Source organism: Drosophila miranda, assembly GCF_003369915.1.
Source record: "Drosophila miranda strain MSH22 chromosome Y unlocalized genomic scaffold, D.miranda_PacBio2.1 Contig_Y2_pilon, whole genome shotgun sequence".
Taxonomy (NCBI): Eukaryota; Metazoa; Arthropoda; class Insecta; order Diptera; family Drosophilidae; genus Drosophila; species Drosophila miranda.
Window position 1 is genome coordinate 6080336 of NW_022881614.1, and position 18628 is coordinate 6098963.

The 18628-nt window shown below is 43.2% G+C and overlaps 1 protein-coding gene across 4 annotated transcripts; it reads right to left on the bottom strand.

Moving 5' to 3' along the window:
* Nucleotides 1–1707: 1707 nt before the first annotated feature.
* LOC117192711 lies at nt 1708–16552 on the bottom strand. 4 transcript variants are annotated; one of them, XM_033397450.1, is made up of 4 exons: nt 16417–16552; nt 2911–3042; nt 2469–2750; nt 1708–2406 (listed from the first exon to the last, which is right to left on the bottom strand). In XM_033397450.1, the coding sequence occupies exons 2-4, from the start codon at nt 3025–3027 to the stop codon at nt 2251–2253; spliced, it is 555 nt and encodes a 184-aa protein (XP_033253341.1). In that variant the 5' UTR covers nt 3028–3042; nt 16417–16552; the 3' UTR covers nt 1708–2250. The 4 variants fall into 4 exon arrangements, with proteins under 4 accessions (XP_033253341.1, XP_033253339.1, XP_033253338.1 ...); XM_033397448.1 differs by lacking the exon at nt 16417–16552 and adding an exon at nt 15041–15323; XM_033397447.1 differs by lacking the exon at nt 16417–16552 and adding an exon at nt 7062–7162.
* Between the last annotated feature and the right edge of the window lie 2076 nt (nt 16553–18628).

Genomic DNA, 18628 nt, shown 5'->3' on the forward strand with positions numbered 1-18628 from the left:
CGCTGATGCGCGAGAACAGTGCACACCGAAGAAGCGAGAACGAAAAGCAGACTGGGCAAAAAACAATAACAAATTGCCTGCACGAGTCCGATGTGTTACGTTGCAATATTGAATTTATATTAAACACTTGTTTACAAACAAAACACTGGTGGTTAACACAAAGTAGAATCAAATTAAAGAGATGCGATAATAAATCAAAACAAAGACACAACAATGTTGTATGCTATTTAGGCAAAGGGCGGAGAATGCGGGAGCAAGAAAAAAACACAACCGGCTTAAGCAAGAGCTAGAAGCGAATTGGCAAACCAAATCTTATTCAAAGATCTAAACCGAGAGTTAATAGTTGTTCCATCTCAAATGGAAACCGAAATAATACAGATCGCCCACAGGCAGGGACATTTTTCGGTAAAGAAAACACAGGATCTGGTAGAGAAATCTTACTTTATCCCTAAACTAAGAAATAAAGTAGAAAGGGTGGTAGGCGGTTGCGTGCAGTGTATCTTAGTTAATACAAAAGCGGGCAGGCAAGAAGGGTACCTAAAATTGACAAGGGTGATAAACCATTAGTTACCTATCACTTAGACCACGTCGGGCCGATGGAAATTACAAAGAAAAGATATAATCACATTTTGGTAGTTGTTGATGCATTTTCAAAATTCGTTTGGTTGTACCCCACACGTAGTACCGGAGTAGAGGAGGTGCTGAACTGTTTAGAAAGGCAAGCAGTATCATTTGGTAACCCATTCAGAATTGTCACTGATCGTGGCGCAGCTTTCACATCGCACTTATTCAAAGAGTACTGTGACAAGCAGAAGATACAACATTTTTTAATAGCTACAGGCGTACCTAGAGGCAATGGACAGGTCGAGAGAATGCACAAAATAGTAGTACCGATGCTGTCAAAGATGAGCTTAGAAAATCCAGGAAATTGGTATAGGCACGTGGGTAGAGTGCAATAGATAATTAACAATGTCGAACCTAGGAGTACCAAAGTCGCCCCATTTAAACTCCTAACAGGAGTAGACATGCGTATAACTGACATAGCTGAATTGAGAGAATTGGTACAGCAGTCTCTCATAGGTGAGCTAGACGAAGATCGTGAGCAGTTAAGGAAAGAGGCTAGGGACAATATTCAGTCGTTGCAGGAAGAAAATAAGCGAGCCTTTGATAAAAAGAGAAAGGTTGAAAAGCAGTACAAGATCAATGACTTAGTTTCAATCAGGCGGACCCAATATGGTGTTGGATTGAAGTTGAGGGGAAAGTTTCTAGGGCCCTATAAGGTGGTCAAGATTCACAAGCACGGCCGGTATGATGTAGAAAGAGTGGGTGAAAGAGAAGGCCCTTTTAAAACATCTACGGTGGCCGAATTTATGAAGGAGTTCGGGGCGAACTCTATGTCAGGAGGGCCGAATGTGGGATTTGGTGGGAGAGCAACAGAGTCTGTAGAGATAACAGAGGAAGTAACAGAGAGAGAGACTAGAAGCGGCCGTCGAACAAAGAGAGGAGAGAACACAGCCTCAACGATCGACGCCATTTAATTCGGTGCCAAAGTCTCACTCAGCCACACGCAAATTACGAGCGCAAATATTGTTATTAATCTAAAGCACAGCGACCATTGTAATCAGAACTAATCTTAAATAATATTCATAAATAAAGACTAATTATAATAAAACCTGGCGTCCTGGACTAAAGTATAACTACGGAAAATCCGGGGCCACATATATTTATATTTATTTATTTTCTTTCCAAATTATATACTTTGAACAGGGCTGCGCACAGTTTTAATAGCACTGCAATCTCTGTTGTTGATTTAATGTTGCAGTTTTTAGGCGCATGAAATATTAAAGCAGTTGTCGGCAGCACATGCAGTTTCAGAAGCACTGCCATCTCTTGCGTTGTTTTTTGCTGCATCTTTTAGGCACAAGAATTAAAGCACTTGAGTTTAGTCTTGAACCACTTGCAAGCAGTATTTGAGCTCCATTGATCTGGAGATTTTCGTATTTTCTTTCTTGTAAATTTATTTTAGACGTAAATACATATAGTTTTTTTGGATTTTCTTTTTTGGGCGGACATAAACGTCCTTATGCTAGTCTTACAACAATGTTACATATATCACAAAAGTCAAACATTAAGAAACAAACTATATAAATGCACACGAAAAAAACACACGTTAAACACTCTAGCATTCACTTAGAGAAATGCCAACATTCTTGCACAACTACAAACTAATCGAGATTTGAGTTACGCCATCTACTCGCGCATTGCCCTGCGCTGCGATACGGAGAACTTCGAATCGGCGGTGGGATTGGAGCTGGGATGGCCCAAGGGCAGAACCGTTCCTTCTGCCACAGATTTTTGCGACACTTCCGCCGTTGCCTGCCGATAGCTACCGGTCAGACGTCCCATCTGCGGAAAGTTCAAATGCAAAATCAGCAACTCTCGAATGGAAATAATCCCGGCCAGCTTACCTCGAAAATGCTGTCGATTAAGGGGCGCAGACTGAAGAGGGGATAGCTGGGCTCCGAATTGTGTGCAGGCTGGCTGTCACCCACCGCAAGAATGGCGGCGTTGCTGCTGGGCTCAGCAGATGCTCCTGTCCCCGCACCTGCTCCTGCCCCTGCAGCCAGGCTACTGAACAGGAGAGCTGCATTCTGCTGAAGGCTGTTCATGGACGGACGCTGCTGGTACTGGTCGTACTCGTGGCTGGGGTAGAGCAGCATATTCTGTACTGGCATCGGTTGCAGCATCGTCTGAAAAGATCGGAATTCATATTTTAATTCGAATACCCATACAATAACGCCAGGGGGAATATGCTGAGTGAGCAAATGACATTCAACTGTGGCCATAAAAATCACTTTATACTTTAAAGTGAACTGTGAGCAGGTTACCACAGGCCACATGGCTACTTACATCGTTTAACAGCACAAGTTCGTGACGTGGGCCGCGGGCATAGCCGGAGACGCGGGTGAACTCCGTGACCAGGTGGGACATTACCACCAGAAGAACGAACCAGACGAATCGGTCCATGGCTGTGATAATTATCTGCAAAATAAGAATAAGTGGTTCAATTAAACACTGATTGATGAATGAATGATTGAGGACAGTACATCATTGTTGAAGCTCATTCTGTGGCACATTGATCTTGGCTGATTTGAAATGTTCGGTATTCGCACTTGAACGCCACTTGTTCGGTGTGGTCCGCTTTTAAACGGTGCAAAGTCAAGTTTCTGTCATGCAACCAATGCGACCCGCTCCACAACCGATCTCCACTGCTGCCACTTGGCCAATGTTCTGGGCGGGCAACCCAGGCCCCGAATGCGGCTCATGGCTCACGGACTAATCGTAGGCCAAACATATCAAGTTTTAGAGTGCCAGGCAACGGCAGCCACTGGCAGCCACCGGAGCTCTGCCACAATTTGTTACCCGCCTGTTTCTGCCTGTTGCTGTTGAATGGAGCTGCTGTTGTGGCTGCGGCTGCTGCTGCTGCTGATGCTGCTGGGAGCCGATTCTACGAGCTGGGGATTCTAAAAAGTGGATTAGACCAAGGCCAACTTGCCGCGTGGCATTTGCCAAGCGTAACCAGTTTTTGTTGCCAAGCTGTGTCTGTTGGCGGATGCATTGAGCTTTTCCATTTGGCAGTGAGTGAATTTTCCCAGGCCCTGCCAAAAAAATTTTACGCATTTCGAAAGCCATCCAAGGCAAAAGGTCCAAATGCAATGAACTTTGAGCCCGCTTTTGGAAATGGCCTAATGTCTAGATACACGGCATATACTGCTCGTATATGAGTATGTACATATATATATATCAAAAATCCATCAACGGCTGGGTGTCTGGGTCAGCACTTAATGATCGCAAAACAGAAATCAAAGCATTAAAGCGAGTGCAGGTTGGGTCAGGTCCGGCAGGGTGAGGAGATGAGAGGAGAGGGAGAGGGCATCCAACGAGCCATGACAATCGGTCAGCTGACACTGACTTTGCCAGACCCATAGGTCGGACTCTGCAATTGCGACTGTCTAATTTGTATGCCGCCAACACTTTTGAGATTCTGTGGCAGCCCTGACACAAATTGCCAGCAAGGTGCAAGCCGGCACATGTTGCCGCTTAATTAAACAAATGAACATATCTTTGCCCTGACCCTTGACCCACGCAGACAGGCAGAGAGGGGGTCGACAAAAGATTCTGCATGGCTTTTTGCCACAAAGCTTGAAAACATTACACAACACGATAGACCGAGCTCAAATTAAAAAATGTATTGAAATGTATTTACGGATGCCACAAATCAACCGAGGAGTCGTCATTGTGATTTACTCGGGTGGAAATATAAAAATAAACAAACATCCTGTTTTGATATTCAGCTGTTTCATTCGAATGAAAATCAAATTCATATTCCGTTTGGACTTTGTTTCCCGTTAAATCCGCATTTGCATAATAATGCGCATTCCAAGTGGACAATGATTGTTTAAGTTGCAAAATTTTCTGGGTCGCAGGCAACTCTTTTTGGCTCCGATTCAGCCAAGCAGAAAAGTGTTCTCTGAAACAAAGAAAACTATGAATACATTTCCATCATTGATTTATATAAAGATGGCCCAACTATGTTAGCCATTTATTACAAACTGAGCAACTTCGGGCACAGTGGAAGGGGTTCTCTCTAATTAAAGTCACATCAAAACTATTTTGAACAAATATAAATTACAGGACAAGCTGCTAGTGGGGCGGAGCCCAAGTGTGTGGAACTCGAGCTGCTTTTGCAGCTTGTTTTATATGCAAAGCCACCGAAACACACAGATACAAACGTACAGAATTCCACACTAAGTGAATTGTGCGTAAGAATGTATTTTCTGTCAGATTCTATTTGCATGAAAAAAACCTCTCAAGTGCCACAGAATGAAAATTTTGAGAAGAGTAGAGGGGTAGAAGGGGAGGGTTCTGACAGCATGAGTATTTACCGGTCTTTTCTTTCGCCTGGTGAATGTTGCATGTTGCTTTATGCAATACAAATTGAATTTGTTTTCATTCGACCAAATCAAATTACGGTCAAAAGAACTATGAAGTATTTGCGAAAGAGATTTGCGTGTGGCCCGATGTTGGTCGGAACGCGTTTTTCCACCACACGGGGCGTATGAGCTATGCTTGCTCCTCAGCATGTCACTCATACGCCTTCTTGGCAACCAATTGTTGCCATCGTTTGGCGGCACTCGAGCTTGAGTGGCCGTGTGTGTGCGGGTATGTGTGGGGCACCGACATTCTGTTGATTCGAGCGCGCAATAATCTTTTCGTTATTCTTACTCAGAATTTTTGACAAATATTAGATGAGCAAACAATAGGCTAAACGCGGGCCAAGCAAACAAAAGAGCCGCGCTACCCGTAAGGATCCAAATAGTAAATATATTTCCATACATCCAGCAAACAGCCAAAGAGATTGAAGAACTTGAAGATTCATCAAGTTGAGGCGGCCGCCTACAAAAAAGTTTCTGTTTGCCGACAGTCAATAAACGGTAATTACTTTGCTAACAAAATGCTATAGGTGGGGTGTTTGGAAGGGCGTTGATAGGGGGCGTTGGTATTTTGGGATGGCTTGGGCGGTTGTCAGAATCAGAACTGACTCTTACTCATTTTGCTTTAAGTGTAATTATAGTTGCAGTCTACGAAACTAAATGTCGTTAAACTTTTGCGCTTAGGCAGAAAAGTACTAATTAATAGGAAGGGAGGCCTCTCTGCCTACACACGTCCAAGCAGTGCCACAAAGTCTGGACATGGTACTTAAAGGGTGTGCACATGTATATACGCCTTATCCTTAGTCAAAGCATAACCCAATCATCATTGAGTAATCAGTCCCTACTTAAACGCTGCACAACTGACCTGCTCAGTCACTGTATTTTTCTGTATTTTATCAATTTAAGACTTTTCCAGTCCACTGTCCAATATTAATAACTTTTTCACTCGTTCTCGCTTGGCTGCCATTGACCTGCGTTAGTCATTATACTTTTTATTTTTATTTGCTTGATTTCACTCAATTTCACTCACAATTAGCCACATTTTTAATTTGTATATAATTAGCATTTGATTTTTCTTTGCTTTCGTTATGTCTTCTCTCGTCTCGACTCGCTGCCCACGTTTCTGACTCCTTCTCATTCATGTATTTGTTGATGGCTTGCGGCCAAGACGAACTTTGAATTTGTTTTTCTCTCAGTGTTTTTGCTTTTGCTTTCGTTGTATGTTTGAATTTTACTGTTGCTTTCTATTGAATTTTGCAATTCGTTTTTATATCATCGTGCCCAGAACCGAGTTGAGTAGAGCCACTGACGAAGTTGATCCGAACGAGTGGCCCGGGCCCTGCAGCTGTTTGTTCCCCGACTTTGCCGAAAATGAATACTAATTTATTCTAATCATTTCAAATCCAATATTGAATCGGGGTACTGGTTATGGGTGTTCTGTTTTCTGGGCTGTAGGCCCTGGGCCAAAGGCTTAGCCAGAGCACCGGCGGCAAAAGCAAAAGTGTTGAAAACGAGTTCTCTCAAATAAGCCCGCTGTTTGTCTATGCGCTAATTGTTTTCATTGATTATTAGTTTAGATATTTTGCGCCTTGGCTGGGCACAGGATTGGGATAGGGATAGGGAAAGGGATCTGAATGGAATGGTGTTTGTGCAATAGCCCTCTGACCTCTGCGAGTTGAGTTCCCGGCATAAACAATGCTTTTGTTTAGCAATTACATTCAAGTGGCAGTGGCTGCTGCCCGACTATTCTCAGGTTCCCTTTCGTTTTCACATGTTTGAGTCGCAACCACCGCTTGCTCCATGGGATCTAAGTCGCGTAGCGTTCTCGGGTCTACGGTAGAGTGTCTAAGCAACAGTTTCGTTTGGTTTCATTTGTTTTTGGTTTGGTTTTATTGAGGCAGCACTAATTAGCTGCCAGGGCACTCATCAGAAGTGCGTGCGGGCGACTTTATAATTTATTTCATATTCTTTTATATTCCGTTCTCCCCTCCTCTCACCCTCTTTCTCTCCTTGTCTGACTGGCGAACGGGCTGGCATTTATTTTTTTTGGCAAAGCAGGAAACTCACCTCGTTCGTGATGTAGACACTGCGTGCCGGAGTGGAAGCCATTTTGGCAGTTTATGAGAATATAGAGTGGGAGTACGAGAGTTCTGAGAAGTGCACACATGTGAGCGGCTGCGCGACGACTGGCATAGGGCAGCGCATGCGCTGCTTATATTTCATCACGTAGCCCACTTTTACAGGTACAACTACAGCTAATCATGCAGTCGCAGTCGCAGTCAGCGCTGCCTGCAGTCAATGTAAAAGTTTGCACATGATCGAAAAGGGAGAGAGAGAGCACTTTTTTGCACAGCTTTCTCGCTGCTGCTTCTGTTGGTGATTTCGTGTGCCGCTTTTAACCATAAAATGGTTTAGGAAAAGCTGACAGTCAAGCTTTCAATGTAATTGCCTGACACACTTTTTGCTAGCATCGCCCACGGGAATGGAGAGCTAGCTTCAGTTTCAGTTTCTCCCTATCGATTGCTCACCGCTCTCAATGCCAGAGAGAATCCGCAGAGTACGAGTATCTGTAGTTCATTGCAGTTCACTGAACCTACCTGATCTGGCTCGGCTCACCGTCGGTTTGACCGAGTTTCGACGACAGGTCTCGTTCCACTACAACAAAAACCTATATTTCAGATGATGATGATAATGATGATGATTGGTTGTGTGTGCATTTGCAGTTGGGATCTACCGGAACCGCCTTGAACTCGTCAGGCGGCCTGCCTGCATACTAAATAATAAACTCCGTACAGAACCAGAAATCCAGCAGTAACCCAAAATCGGAATTGAATATGCAAAAATGTACGAGATGCAACTGCGATGGGGGTTTGGGGGAAGCTTAAAAGAGTATGGAAGCAAACCAACAAATAAAAATATAAATTCAAATAAAAGAAAAATAAAACCAAAAAGAGTTTAGACATTTCTCGAGAATGTTTGAGTCTTTTTTGTGCTAAATAACAAGTTCCATGGTTCAAAAATGTTTGTCCGTACTTTGAGGCTATTGTTCGTGCACATTCATCTATCAATTTTGTTTCTTTCTTTCGAAAATACGATTTCCCCTCCAATTTGTTTAGTTTTTCTTCTATTTGTACTAGGTTCATTTTTTGCTTAAAGTAAACCGGCTCGGAGACCGGCATGATCTACCCCAATGTGCTAATTGGAATCAACTTTTAAAAGTACTTTATTAACCGTTCGTATGTTGAGGGTAATCAATGCGCACTCACATAAATAAGTACACAGACGGTACGCTGTCCTCGAATGTCGATTCAGTACGAGTATACAAGTGCTAATCTGCTTCAAAGCAAGTCACGTGTAGTATTCCCATCACATCCCATCTCTCTTTCTCCTTCTTTCCACCTCTTTTGCTCGCCGACCCTTTGACTGCTTAACCTTTACCCTCGAAATACATTAAGTCGCAGGCAAACAAGATTTGTAAAGCATTCAACCAAGTATGAATCACGTTGAACCGGGCCCTGAGTCAGTGGGTTGCCTTTCTTCCACCTCCCACATCCCACTTCCCACCTCCAGTCCCTCTCTAACGGCACACCCGCAGCTTGCCCTTGCTAAATATCAACAGACAGACAGATGGGAGGGAGCGGCGAATGTTTGGCTGAAGTTTCAGTGCTGCTGTCTGATGAGAGGGTCTACAATCAGATCCGGCTATTTCCATTTGTGTTTTTTCCGCCATTCAATTCAACAATATTTGTTTGCCAATTGTACAAATGTTTGGCTGAAGTTTCAGTGCTGCTGTCTGATGAGAGGGTCTACAATCAGTACAAATTGTAAATCAACACTCAGCCATAGCCATATGCATACACAATACCTTAGCCGTAGTCGTAGCGATATCCAAACTTTTCAACTTGAACTAGAAAACCAAATAACCAGGCAGCGCAAATCGTTAAATTGAATTGTATGTTCGACTGGTTGGTTTGGTTGGCAGGCCCCTCCTTCCCCACCAAACAACAACACCCTGTTCTTAAACACTGTGTGAGTGTCTAAACTGTTTTGTTGTCTGCTGACAATTCATAAAATTTGAATAGCCAAACAACAAGCACACCAACAGAAATATCAACAATAGGCTACCGAAGCATTTGATACACTTTCTATGGAATATATTGTACAGTACGAGTATAGAAGATGAAGGGACTAACCATATAGGCGAGCAACGAAAAAGGGGAGACAGATGATTGACTTCTCTGCGTTGCAAACATCTGATCAAATTCGTAATACCCTCTGCATGGGTACGACTATAACAAACAGCATTAAACTTGGTTTTTGCACCTATTTTTTGCTCTGTATACTCGTATTTTGCTGGTCACACTTATGCTCCCGCAGCAGCAGCAGCAACAACTACCACAAGCCCCCGGAGCGGAGCCAGGCCCCTGACATTGCTCAGGGTCATGGTGTTTTACTGTATAAAGTGGAAGCCAAACCTCATTAGCTGCCTTTGCATATCGGAAGAGGAGACACCGCCAGAAGAGAGAGAGAGATAGAGAGTGAGTGTGTCGGAATCGTTTCCGACCCCATAAAGTATATATATTCTTGATCAGCATCAATAGCCGAGTCGATTGAGCCATGTCTGTCTGTCCGTCTGTCCGTCTGTCCGTCCGTCCGTCTGTCCGTCTGTCCGTCCCCTTCAGCGCCTAGTGCTATAAGACTATAAGAGCGAGAGCAACGATGTTTTGGATCCAGACTTCTGTGATATGTCACTGCTACAAGAATATTTCAAAACTTTGCCCCGCCCACTTCCGCCCCCACAAAGGGCGAAAATCTGTGGCATCCACAATTTCGATGATACGAGAAAACTAAAAACGCAGAATCGTAGAAGATGACTATATCTTCTAGAGTGCAAAATCTGAACCAGATCGTATAATTATTATAGCCAGAATCAAGAAAACAATTTCATTTTTTCTCGCCCTGCCTCTCTCTAACACACACGTAGCATAGGCGGCTTTGCTTAGAGTAAAACATTAGCGCCTAGATCTCAGAGACTATAAAAGCTAGAGCAACCAAATTTGGTATCCACACTCCTAATATATCGGACCGAGACGAGTTTGTTTCAAAATTTCGCCACACCCCCTCCGCCCCCGCAAAGGATGAAAATCTGGGGATATTCACAAATCTCAGAGACTATTAAGGCTAGAGTAACGAAATTTGGTATCCGCACTCCTGTTAGATCTCACTATAAAACGTATATCTCAAAATTTCGCCCCACCCCCTTCCGCCCCCACAAAAGACGAAAATCTGTTGCATCCACAATATTGCACATTCGAGAAAACTAAAAACGCAGAATCATAGATAATGATCATATATATCAGATTGCTGAATCTGGATCAGATCAGATCATTTTTATAGCCAAAAGGAACAAATCAATTTACACTGGCTACGCAGCACCCGACGTCACGCTCAGACTGATTTTCTGTCTCTCTCGCACGCACTCCTTGTCGTGTCATTTAATATTAGCGGCGTCTGCCGGAGGAGAGCCATACTGACTTAGTATCGGGTATAACTGTAGAGTTGCGGTGTCCGCAGCAACTCACAACGTTCCCCCTCGTTTTGAATTAATTTCATTCCCACTTTAACACTCTATTCGCTCTTTACACATTTATATTCTACACTTTTGCATTTTAGCACTCTTTACTCTTAAGCTCTTTTTGTGGGTGTTTTCTCTCTGCTCTTTTTTTGGAGTAGAATCTGGCGATTGTTTTTGTACGTGACCTTTTAGCGGAACGCTTTGGATGAAGTGGATATTTTTAGCTATTCTGTCATGCCCCCTTGCACCACACACTTTTGCTACGAACGCACACGTGCAGATAAATATTAAGTAAGGAGTGGGGGAAAAAAATACAAATAATACAAATGATTATCTCCCATACCTGCCATTTTTTCAAAGCTTAAGAGCATTTGAATATTTGTGTAGCGGCCTGCTCTTATTTGCTTTTACTATTGTTTTGTTGTTCCCGCATATGACAATTATTTTGTATGTTGTTTTGTGTCCGCTGAGTTAATTACCCCCCCAGAAGAGTTTTACTGTGGGTTTAGGTGAGTGCATCTGTGGGTTGTCTACCCGACAATCGGGGTTGAGAATATAATCAAAGATTAGGTACGATGAAGTCGCGTTTAACTAGTGTCGCGAGAGCGCTGATCAGAGGGGCAGGTGAGATAGCAGTTAGCGAAGAGGGCGTGGCATTGCTATCGTCAATCATCTAACTAATTAATGGCCGTCTCTCCACTCGCTGTGCCACAGGAATGACAACCACTTTATGCCCAAATAATCAATGTAGTTAATTTGAATTAATTAAAGTGCATCCTGAGGCGGGAGAACATAGAGGAGAAGCCCGGAGACATTTGATTACATTTAATCCAATTCTTAGAATGTAGCAATAAATGCGCAACTGAAGCTCGGCAAAAGCCGCAGCAAAGAAGGAATTTATTTAATGGTTCTGCAAAAATCCCATATCCCATATCTGCGTGCGTCTGTGTGTGTAAATTTAATTAAATTCAACGCCCATACCACCTCTGCAAAAGAGTCTATTAACACGCTGTAGCTGAGGTTGAGGCTGATGGAGTGGAAGAGATCGAGGGATTCGAGTGCGCAATGCCGTGTGTTTGCCTGTGGGGGGCCAGTCCTTAATTAATTTAAATGCGGCCTCTGGCTCCGCTACTAATCAACTTAAGCGCACTTATCAATTAGCTGCATATCAAAATTTTTTACGCAACATTTCATTGTTTATTCTCAGATCTGAAGCCGTTTATTTCACATTTAAGCTTTAGCCATTACTAGAAGTGAACTGAAATGCTGGTAATTATTGAATATGCTAATGCGGATAGGAACGGCAGACCTCATGAGTACATGCAGCCATCGGAGGGTTAGAATGTGGCATATATAGGGGGAAATCCAGGGACAGACAGAACGGGTCTCGCCTGGTGCGTTGATTGATTTATTATATTCATTCCAGCCGCCAGACATTGACCATACTGCCTTTTAAATGATATGCTCTTATCCGGTCAACAATCTACAGTTTATATATAGGTTTTAATGGAAGCATTGCATTCTTCATATTTAATCTAAAGAATTTTGCAATGAAATCCTGTTGCACTTGTTTTCTGTTTCTGTTGCATTTACTGTTTTATTTTTTTTGGCTTCTAATTGCCTTGCCATTTTTATTACAATCTCTTTCTCTGACTCATCTTGCCTCGCTCTGTTTCTCTTTCTTTTTCCCTGACTCATCCTATCTTATCTCTCCATCGCTCTGTTTAGTTTTGGCTTACTCTATAGAGTACAATTGTTTTTGTTATTAGCTTAATTGCTCTTAGTGTGCTCTGGGTCTCATTTATAATGAAAAGCGAGAACGAGGCAAACCAGCTCTCCATGGGTTAAAGCACAGGGAGAGAGAGATAGAAAGAAAAAAAGAGTTGGAGAGACTGAGAGATTAATGCTCTATGTACGCTTTATCCCCGCTTATACTTTGCTTGAGTGTGGCTGGGGGACTACGTGACATAGATCACATTGGAACACCGGTCCAATCTATTGGCTTAGAACTTGGAAGAATAGATACATATTCCTTATATGCAGCTCCCAAAACCCACTCAAAGCCCACTCTACATGCAGCTGCGCATGCCCCATGACGCAGATCCACCCGGCTTCTGACGTCCAATCGTGCATAAACGTCTAAGTATATCGATCAGTTGCCCAAAAATGCCGTCACATCGGGACACCGCACATCGATTTCCGGTGCACATTAGGGGGCTTAAAATACTCGTTGTAATCGCAGCGCGCCGCTGTTCTGGCCGACCATTTGTATAAATTATACCAGCGTTTACTTTCGTTGCGTCTGAATGTCTTACGTAATTTAACACGCACTTAATTAATTAGAATTAAAAAAAACGAGGTGGAACGTTGTGAGTTGCTGCGGACACCGCAACTCTACAGTTATACCCGATACTAAGTCAGTATGGCTCTCCTGCGGCAGACGCCGCTAATATTGAACCACACGACAAAGAGTGCGTGCGAGAGAGACTAAAATCAGTCTGAGCGTGACGTCGGGCGCTGCGTAGCCACTGCAAATTGATTTGTTCCTTTTGGCTATACAAATGATCTGATCTGATCCAGATTCAGCAGTCTGATAGATATGGTCATTATCTATGAATCTGCGTTTTTAGTTTTCTCGAATGTGCAATATTGTGGATGCAACAGATTTTCGTCTTTTGTGGGGGCGGAAGGGGGTGGGGCGAAATTCTGAGATATACGTTTTATAGTGAGATCTAACAGAAGTGCGGATACCAAATTTGGTTACTCTAGCTTTAATAGTCTGTGAGATTTGTGGATGCCCCAGATTTTCATCCTTTGCGGGGGCGGAAGGGGGTGTGGCGAAATTTGGACACGAAACGGTCAAGGTCCGATATCACAGGAGTGTGGATACCAAATTTGGTTGCTCTGGCTCTTATAGGTTCTGAGATCCTTGAACTCATATTTTGCAATTGACAAAACCGACCATGAAACCTGTGTGTTAGAGAGAGACAGAGCGAGAAAGAATGAAATTGTTTTCTTGATTCTGGCTATAATCATTATACGATCTGGTTCAGATTTTGCACTGTAGAAGATATGGTCATCCTCACCGATTCTGCGTTTTTGGTTTTATCGTATCTTTAAAAATGTGGATGCCACAGATTTTCGTCCTTTGTGGGGGCGGAAGTGGGCGGGGCGAAGTTTTGAAATATTTTTGTAGCAGTGACATATCACAGAAGTCTGGATCCAAAACATCGTTGCTCTAGCTCTTATAGTCTTTGAGCACTAGGCGCTGAAGGGGACGGACGGACGGACGGACGGACGGACGGACAGACGGACGGACGGACGGACGGACGGACAGACGGACGGACGGACGGACGGACGGACAGACGGACAGACAGACAGGGCTCAATCGACTCGGCTATTGATGCTGATCAAGAATATATATACTTTATGGGGTCGGAAACGATTCCTTCTGGACGTTACACACATCCACTTTTACCACAAATCTAATATACCCCAATACTCATTTTGAGTATCGGGTATAAAAAGTTAGCAGCGAGACCCGAAAAATGCAAATAGAAGCAAAAGTTATAACTGCCAAACATATGCAAATGAGTCTGAATCATTTCCAAGTATGCGAAGAAAACAACAACGGACAGACCAGACAATGAAACAGAAACAGATGACGATACGAGTATATTTGCGAATATTTAGATAGCAGATGATGAAGAACAGAACAGAACAGAGTTCTCAGATCTTGTTATCATCATGCCGCTAAGAACTAGAACCCGAAAGAAAACATAGCACATGGCCAAGAATTAATCAGTTTGCCAAACAAATTGAACAAAGACTCGTAAGAAAATAAAACCTGAATGGGTTGCTTCAGCAACTATGTGAGTCCCAGACTGAAATCGGCTCTCTGTCATTGTCCATCCCTATGTCTCCCCCAGCTCCACTGTGATCGCAATCAGAAAAACAAATCCGTTCCAAGTCTTGTATCATTATATCATTAGAATAAATATCAAGCAGATTGAGCAGCCATTAACATAAGAGATAACTCTCATTGGGCACACCAATTTTTTGTATACACTAAGAGGTTTTTAAAACAGATATTTACAGGTCTTAAGTTAGTGGTGGATACTGTTGTCCCTCTCCGCACAAAGACTATTTATATAATTAAATGCCGTTGTTTTAAGATTCCCAACTCAGTTCCCAGTCATTTTAACGGTGGGAAATAAAATTTCCCTCTCTACTTTTTTGCCATTTGCGAAAAACTTTCAACCAAAACGAGTGATAAAGCTTTCCACAAAGTGTTCGCAGGTTACAGAGCAAAAGTTTTCACGTATTTAGGTCATATTTAATGGGCTCCAGATTATGAAATGGAGATCTAGTTTGTGTGGAACTCGATGAGGGTATTGTTTTCTTTAAGCATTGAGTCGGGAACAACTAGAGAGTCTTCCATTTGTGGTCGGACACTGGCCGATCGCCTTACCTTGTCCAGTTGACTGCGTCTCTCAATCATCTTGGGGCTGTCTTTTTTTCTGATCTGGTCTGCCCCCAAAACACACTTGAGGCACTTTTCACTTGAGACTGCACGCGAGCACAAACTCACTCGCACGGACGGACACAGATGAATAATTTATTATTATTTGCTTGACTAATTTCCGCTTAATCGCGAAACGTATTTTTCTTTTTTTTGGTGACTCTTTGTGGAATGAAGTAGTGTATCTTTCCGAATTCTAGCGGCGCTCAATGCTCAACCGTCTCGCATTGTATGAAATTCGCAACTGAACTGAAAGCCAAGCACTTGAGAGTCTCTTACCAACACTCAAGCTCCAAGTCCCAAGCCCCAAGCTCCAATCCTCTCCTGGCCTGGTCATCTCAAGCCGGCAACGAAGCGTCTCACGTTTTGTTTTCTTTTTCTTTTCGTTTCGTTTTATTTTCTCTTTCTTTTTCTCGCATTTGTAGTGAGCAGCTTAACAAGCGGGCGCTTAGCGGGAGCGGGTTGCTGGGCGAGTTTTTCAGTCTCGGTCGGCGCCTAACGTGTTTGCTATGGGCATCCAGCAGGAGGATTGGTAGATGGATAAAGTGCCCGGGGGCATGGGTATCCGAGCACGTAGCTCAGCTGTGCGCGTGCGCAGTCGAAAAAATTACGCTCTGTGCAGACAGATGTCGACGATGACGATGAGGATGACGATCGGGCAGACATGCCATAGATCGTGAGATGGATACCTTTTCCCAAATGGGGATCTTAACGGGCAGTAAAGTCGGATGGGATATCGATCATATTCGTCATAGAAACTCAATTAAATATTCCACATCATTGCTTATTCAATTTCGATATTGAATCACAAGGGTATCCAAGATTCTGGCTTCATAATGCGCTACCCCTTTTGCAACTATTTTCAAGTTTTTTCTATCTCTGTTGATTTTCTGTCGAGTGTGAAAAGGCAGCAGTCAGGCATAAGGGGCTAACTGATTAGTAGCCGTTGCCGCTGGCTTTTGGTGTACGATTGCTTGACGGGGGCTCTTTAAAAAACGCTGTGCTGTGTAACCGATTAGTAACTACATATATTCGCACTCGAGTGAGCTGCTGGTTTTTTTGGCCCGGTCATTGACGTCTTTGAGGCGGTGGCAAATTGTGGACTTTCTTTTCCGCCTATGCCGCAATCAATTGGCCATGCAGTCAAAAAAAACACACACTGTGAAGTGGTGGACCGTACCCCAAAATGGGCGGGACGGGGCCACAACTTTCACTTGGCCTCAGTCCAGGCGGGTGCATCACTCATGTGCCGCATGGCTCTCGACCCGGGGGGGACACAGATCAGCTGGTGTGGGGTTGGGGGTGCAAATATTTGTAATAGTTACCTTGTTTGTAATTAGCTTCGCACTTGATTTGTTGTCCGGAAGGCGGGTGGCTGCAGTGGCGGTTGCAGGACTCGGTTTTTCTGCAAACTTTCCGGATTCTCATACTCTTTAGACGGCTACTAGTTCCATTCACACTGTATGCTCGGTGGTCTAGAAATTTTGCCTGACTGTCATTCCCCCTTTCGGATCCATTGTTATTTATTGGCAAATGCAGCAATTGCTGGTGAAATTTATTGATATTTATTGAACCATTTGCATGGTCGGCTCTTAATTGCTCGCCCATTTGAAACAACAGAAAAAATAAACTCAATGTGATTCAGGGCATGACAAATGATAAATCAGAAAAGAACAAAAAGTCGATAGCAAAAAAAAAACCAGTCGCTAATGATTTTGGCCGATCCGGGATGAGATGTGCGCCCAATCAAATTGGAGTTTAATTCGCACACTGACTTCCTGGTCCTGAAGTGGTTCGCACTGAATTGGTCCTGGTCCTGTACGTGATTCTATTTCGGAACAAGGTTCCCCGTCCCCGGAACTGCTCGAATAAGCGCAAGATGTGCAGGCATCGGACTGCCGACACAGATGAATGTGATTGGATAGAGATTAGGCATGGATATAGTGTCCAACCATTTGTAGTTGCTTGATATTTAAATTTAAAAATGAAAACAGTAAGAAATTCTGATTTAATTGCATATTCCGGTAGCCATTTAGCATGACCCTCACCCCAGTTGATACATTGAATTGCATTCATGCAACAGCGGGAGCATTAGCTGCTGCATTGATTGCCACAATTTGCGGCAGCCGATACAGAGATAAAGCAATAATTTTCATACTGAAGAACTATTATTGAGCCGATTATATCGTTTGTATCCTTTGAAGATTTAGCAAAAGGAAATGTTTAAAATAATTCGAATACCATTGAGGATATTGAATAGATCTCGCTTTCGGGCACTGCTCAGGGTATTCAAACTTCAATCATACCCATATGGAAGTAGCCTATTTAGAGCTGCATAAATTGTAGGCTTCCAATTTTTGTGCATTTGAATGACCTTGATTGACACGCGGTTGACCCAACGAGAGCTACAAATATATATTTGCATTGATTTTCCATCAATATTTCACGCAAATACTGAAAGCTTTTGGTGGTTAGAGGTTTGTGGCATGCATTTCGTTCTCCCAGCATCAATTAATATGGAAATCTCATTTTCACTTGAGCACGGATCCAGGACGATTTGGTCATGAGTCAAATGCTCAAGTCAAAGAAAAGGAATCTGAAGTGGAGGGAGAGACCGATTGCGGAGTCGGCCCCAAAATAATACGCCCCATTAAACTGTAAATCGGATTAAAACCCGTTAAAAATACATTAAATCACACGTTATCAGCTTTCAGCCCAACCGAAGAGCTCAAAAGTGCGGTGGGGGTTGTGTGTGCAAGAAGAATCGAGAGTTGCCATACGTCATCAGCATAAATGTCCTTGCCATCGCCCTCGCGATTATCATCTCATTATTGCCATTGCCAGTGCGCCATTTAAAATTTCAATTGTTGTGTTTGCACTGCCCCCAGATCCCCAAATGGGGGAAGACTCGTGAAGCTGCCTCGCCTCCGAATTGAGTCCTTATAATGCGAGAAAATCGATGAGACTGTTGCGCCTTCTTATTTATTTATTTCGTTTATTCATTCCTTTTCGTTCAGTTGCTCACATATACGTATACGTAATATGTATTATGCATATGCCTTTTGGCCACGTTTATTGCTACTGCCTTCCAGTACACGCGTCATTTCGATTTACATGTGATAAAAGTCAGTTGCAGGCCTCCTCGTAACCGGGGTGGTTTAAGAAAAAACAATAAAAATAATAATAAAAATAAAACAATAATTCTTTTTGTTTTATTGCCGCTCAATGGAGCAACAGGTCGACAACTTGGCGATCAGCATAAAAAGTAGGACCTCTGACGAGACGAGAGTACAGAAAAATGTGGTTCATTGAATTCGAAACTCATGCAAGCCAACTCCGTGTAGACCACTCGGAGTAAGGATTTCAAGCAGTGGCGTAATTATATTTAATCCTCTTTTTCACTTTTTCTCTAGGAACGTCTCTCTCTGGCACGCAGTTGACAAGAGCTGTCACTCGTTATCGCTTTTGTTGTCAGTTAAATTTTATCTCTTTGGCCAGAGTGAAGATCTGTTTGGCTGTGTCTGTGTGCGACGAGTA

Excerpts from the sequence above, each read along its gene's own strand:
- LOC117192711 (XM_033397447.1), bottom strand. The coding sequence starts at position 7,103 with ATGGCTTCCACTCCGGCACGCAGTGTCTACATCACGAACGAG. Across the intron at positions 3,043-7,061 it reads GTGTCTACATCACGAACGAG|ATAATTATCACAGCCATGGA; the intron begins GTGAGTTTCCTG and ends CTTATTTTGCAG. Across the intron at positions 2,407-2,468 it reads TAATCGACAGCATTTTCGAG|ATGGGACGTCTGACCGGTAG; the intron begins GTAAGCTGGCCG and ends AACTTTCCGCAG.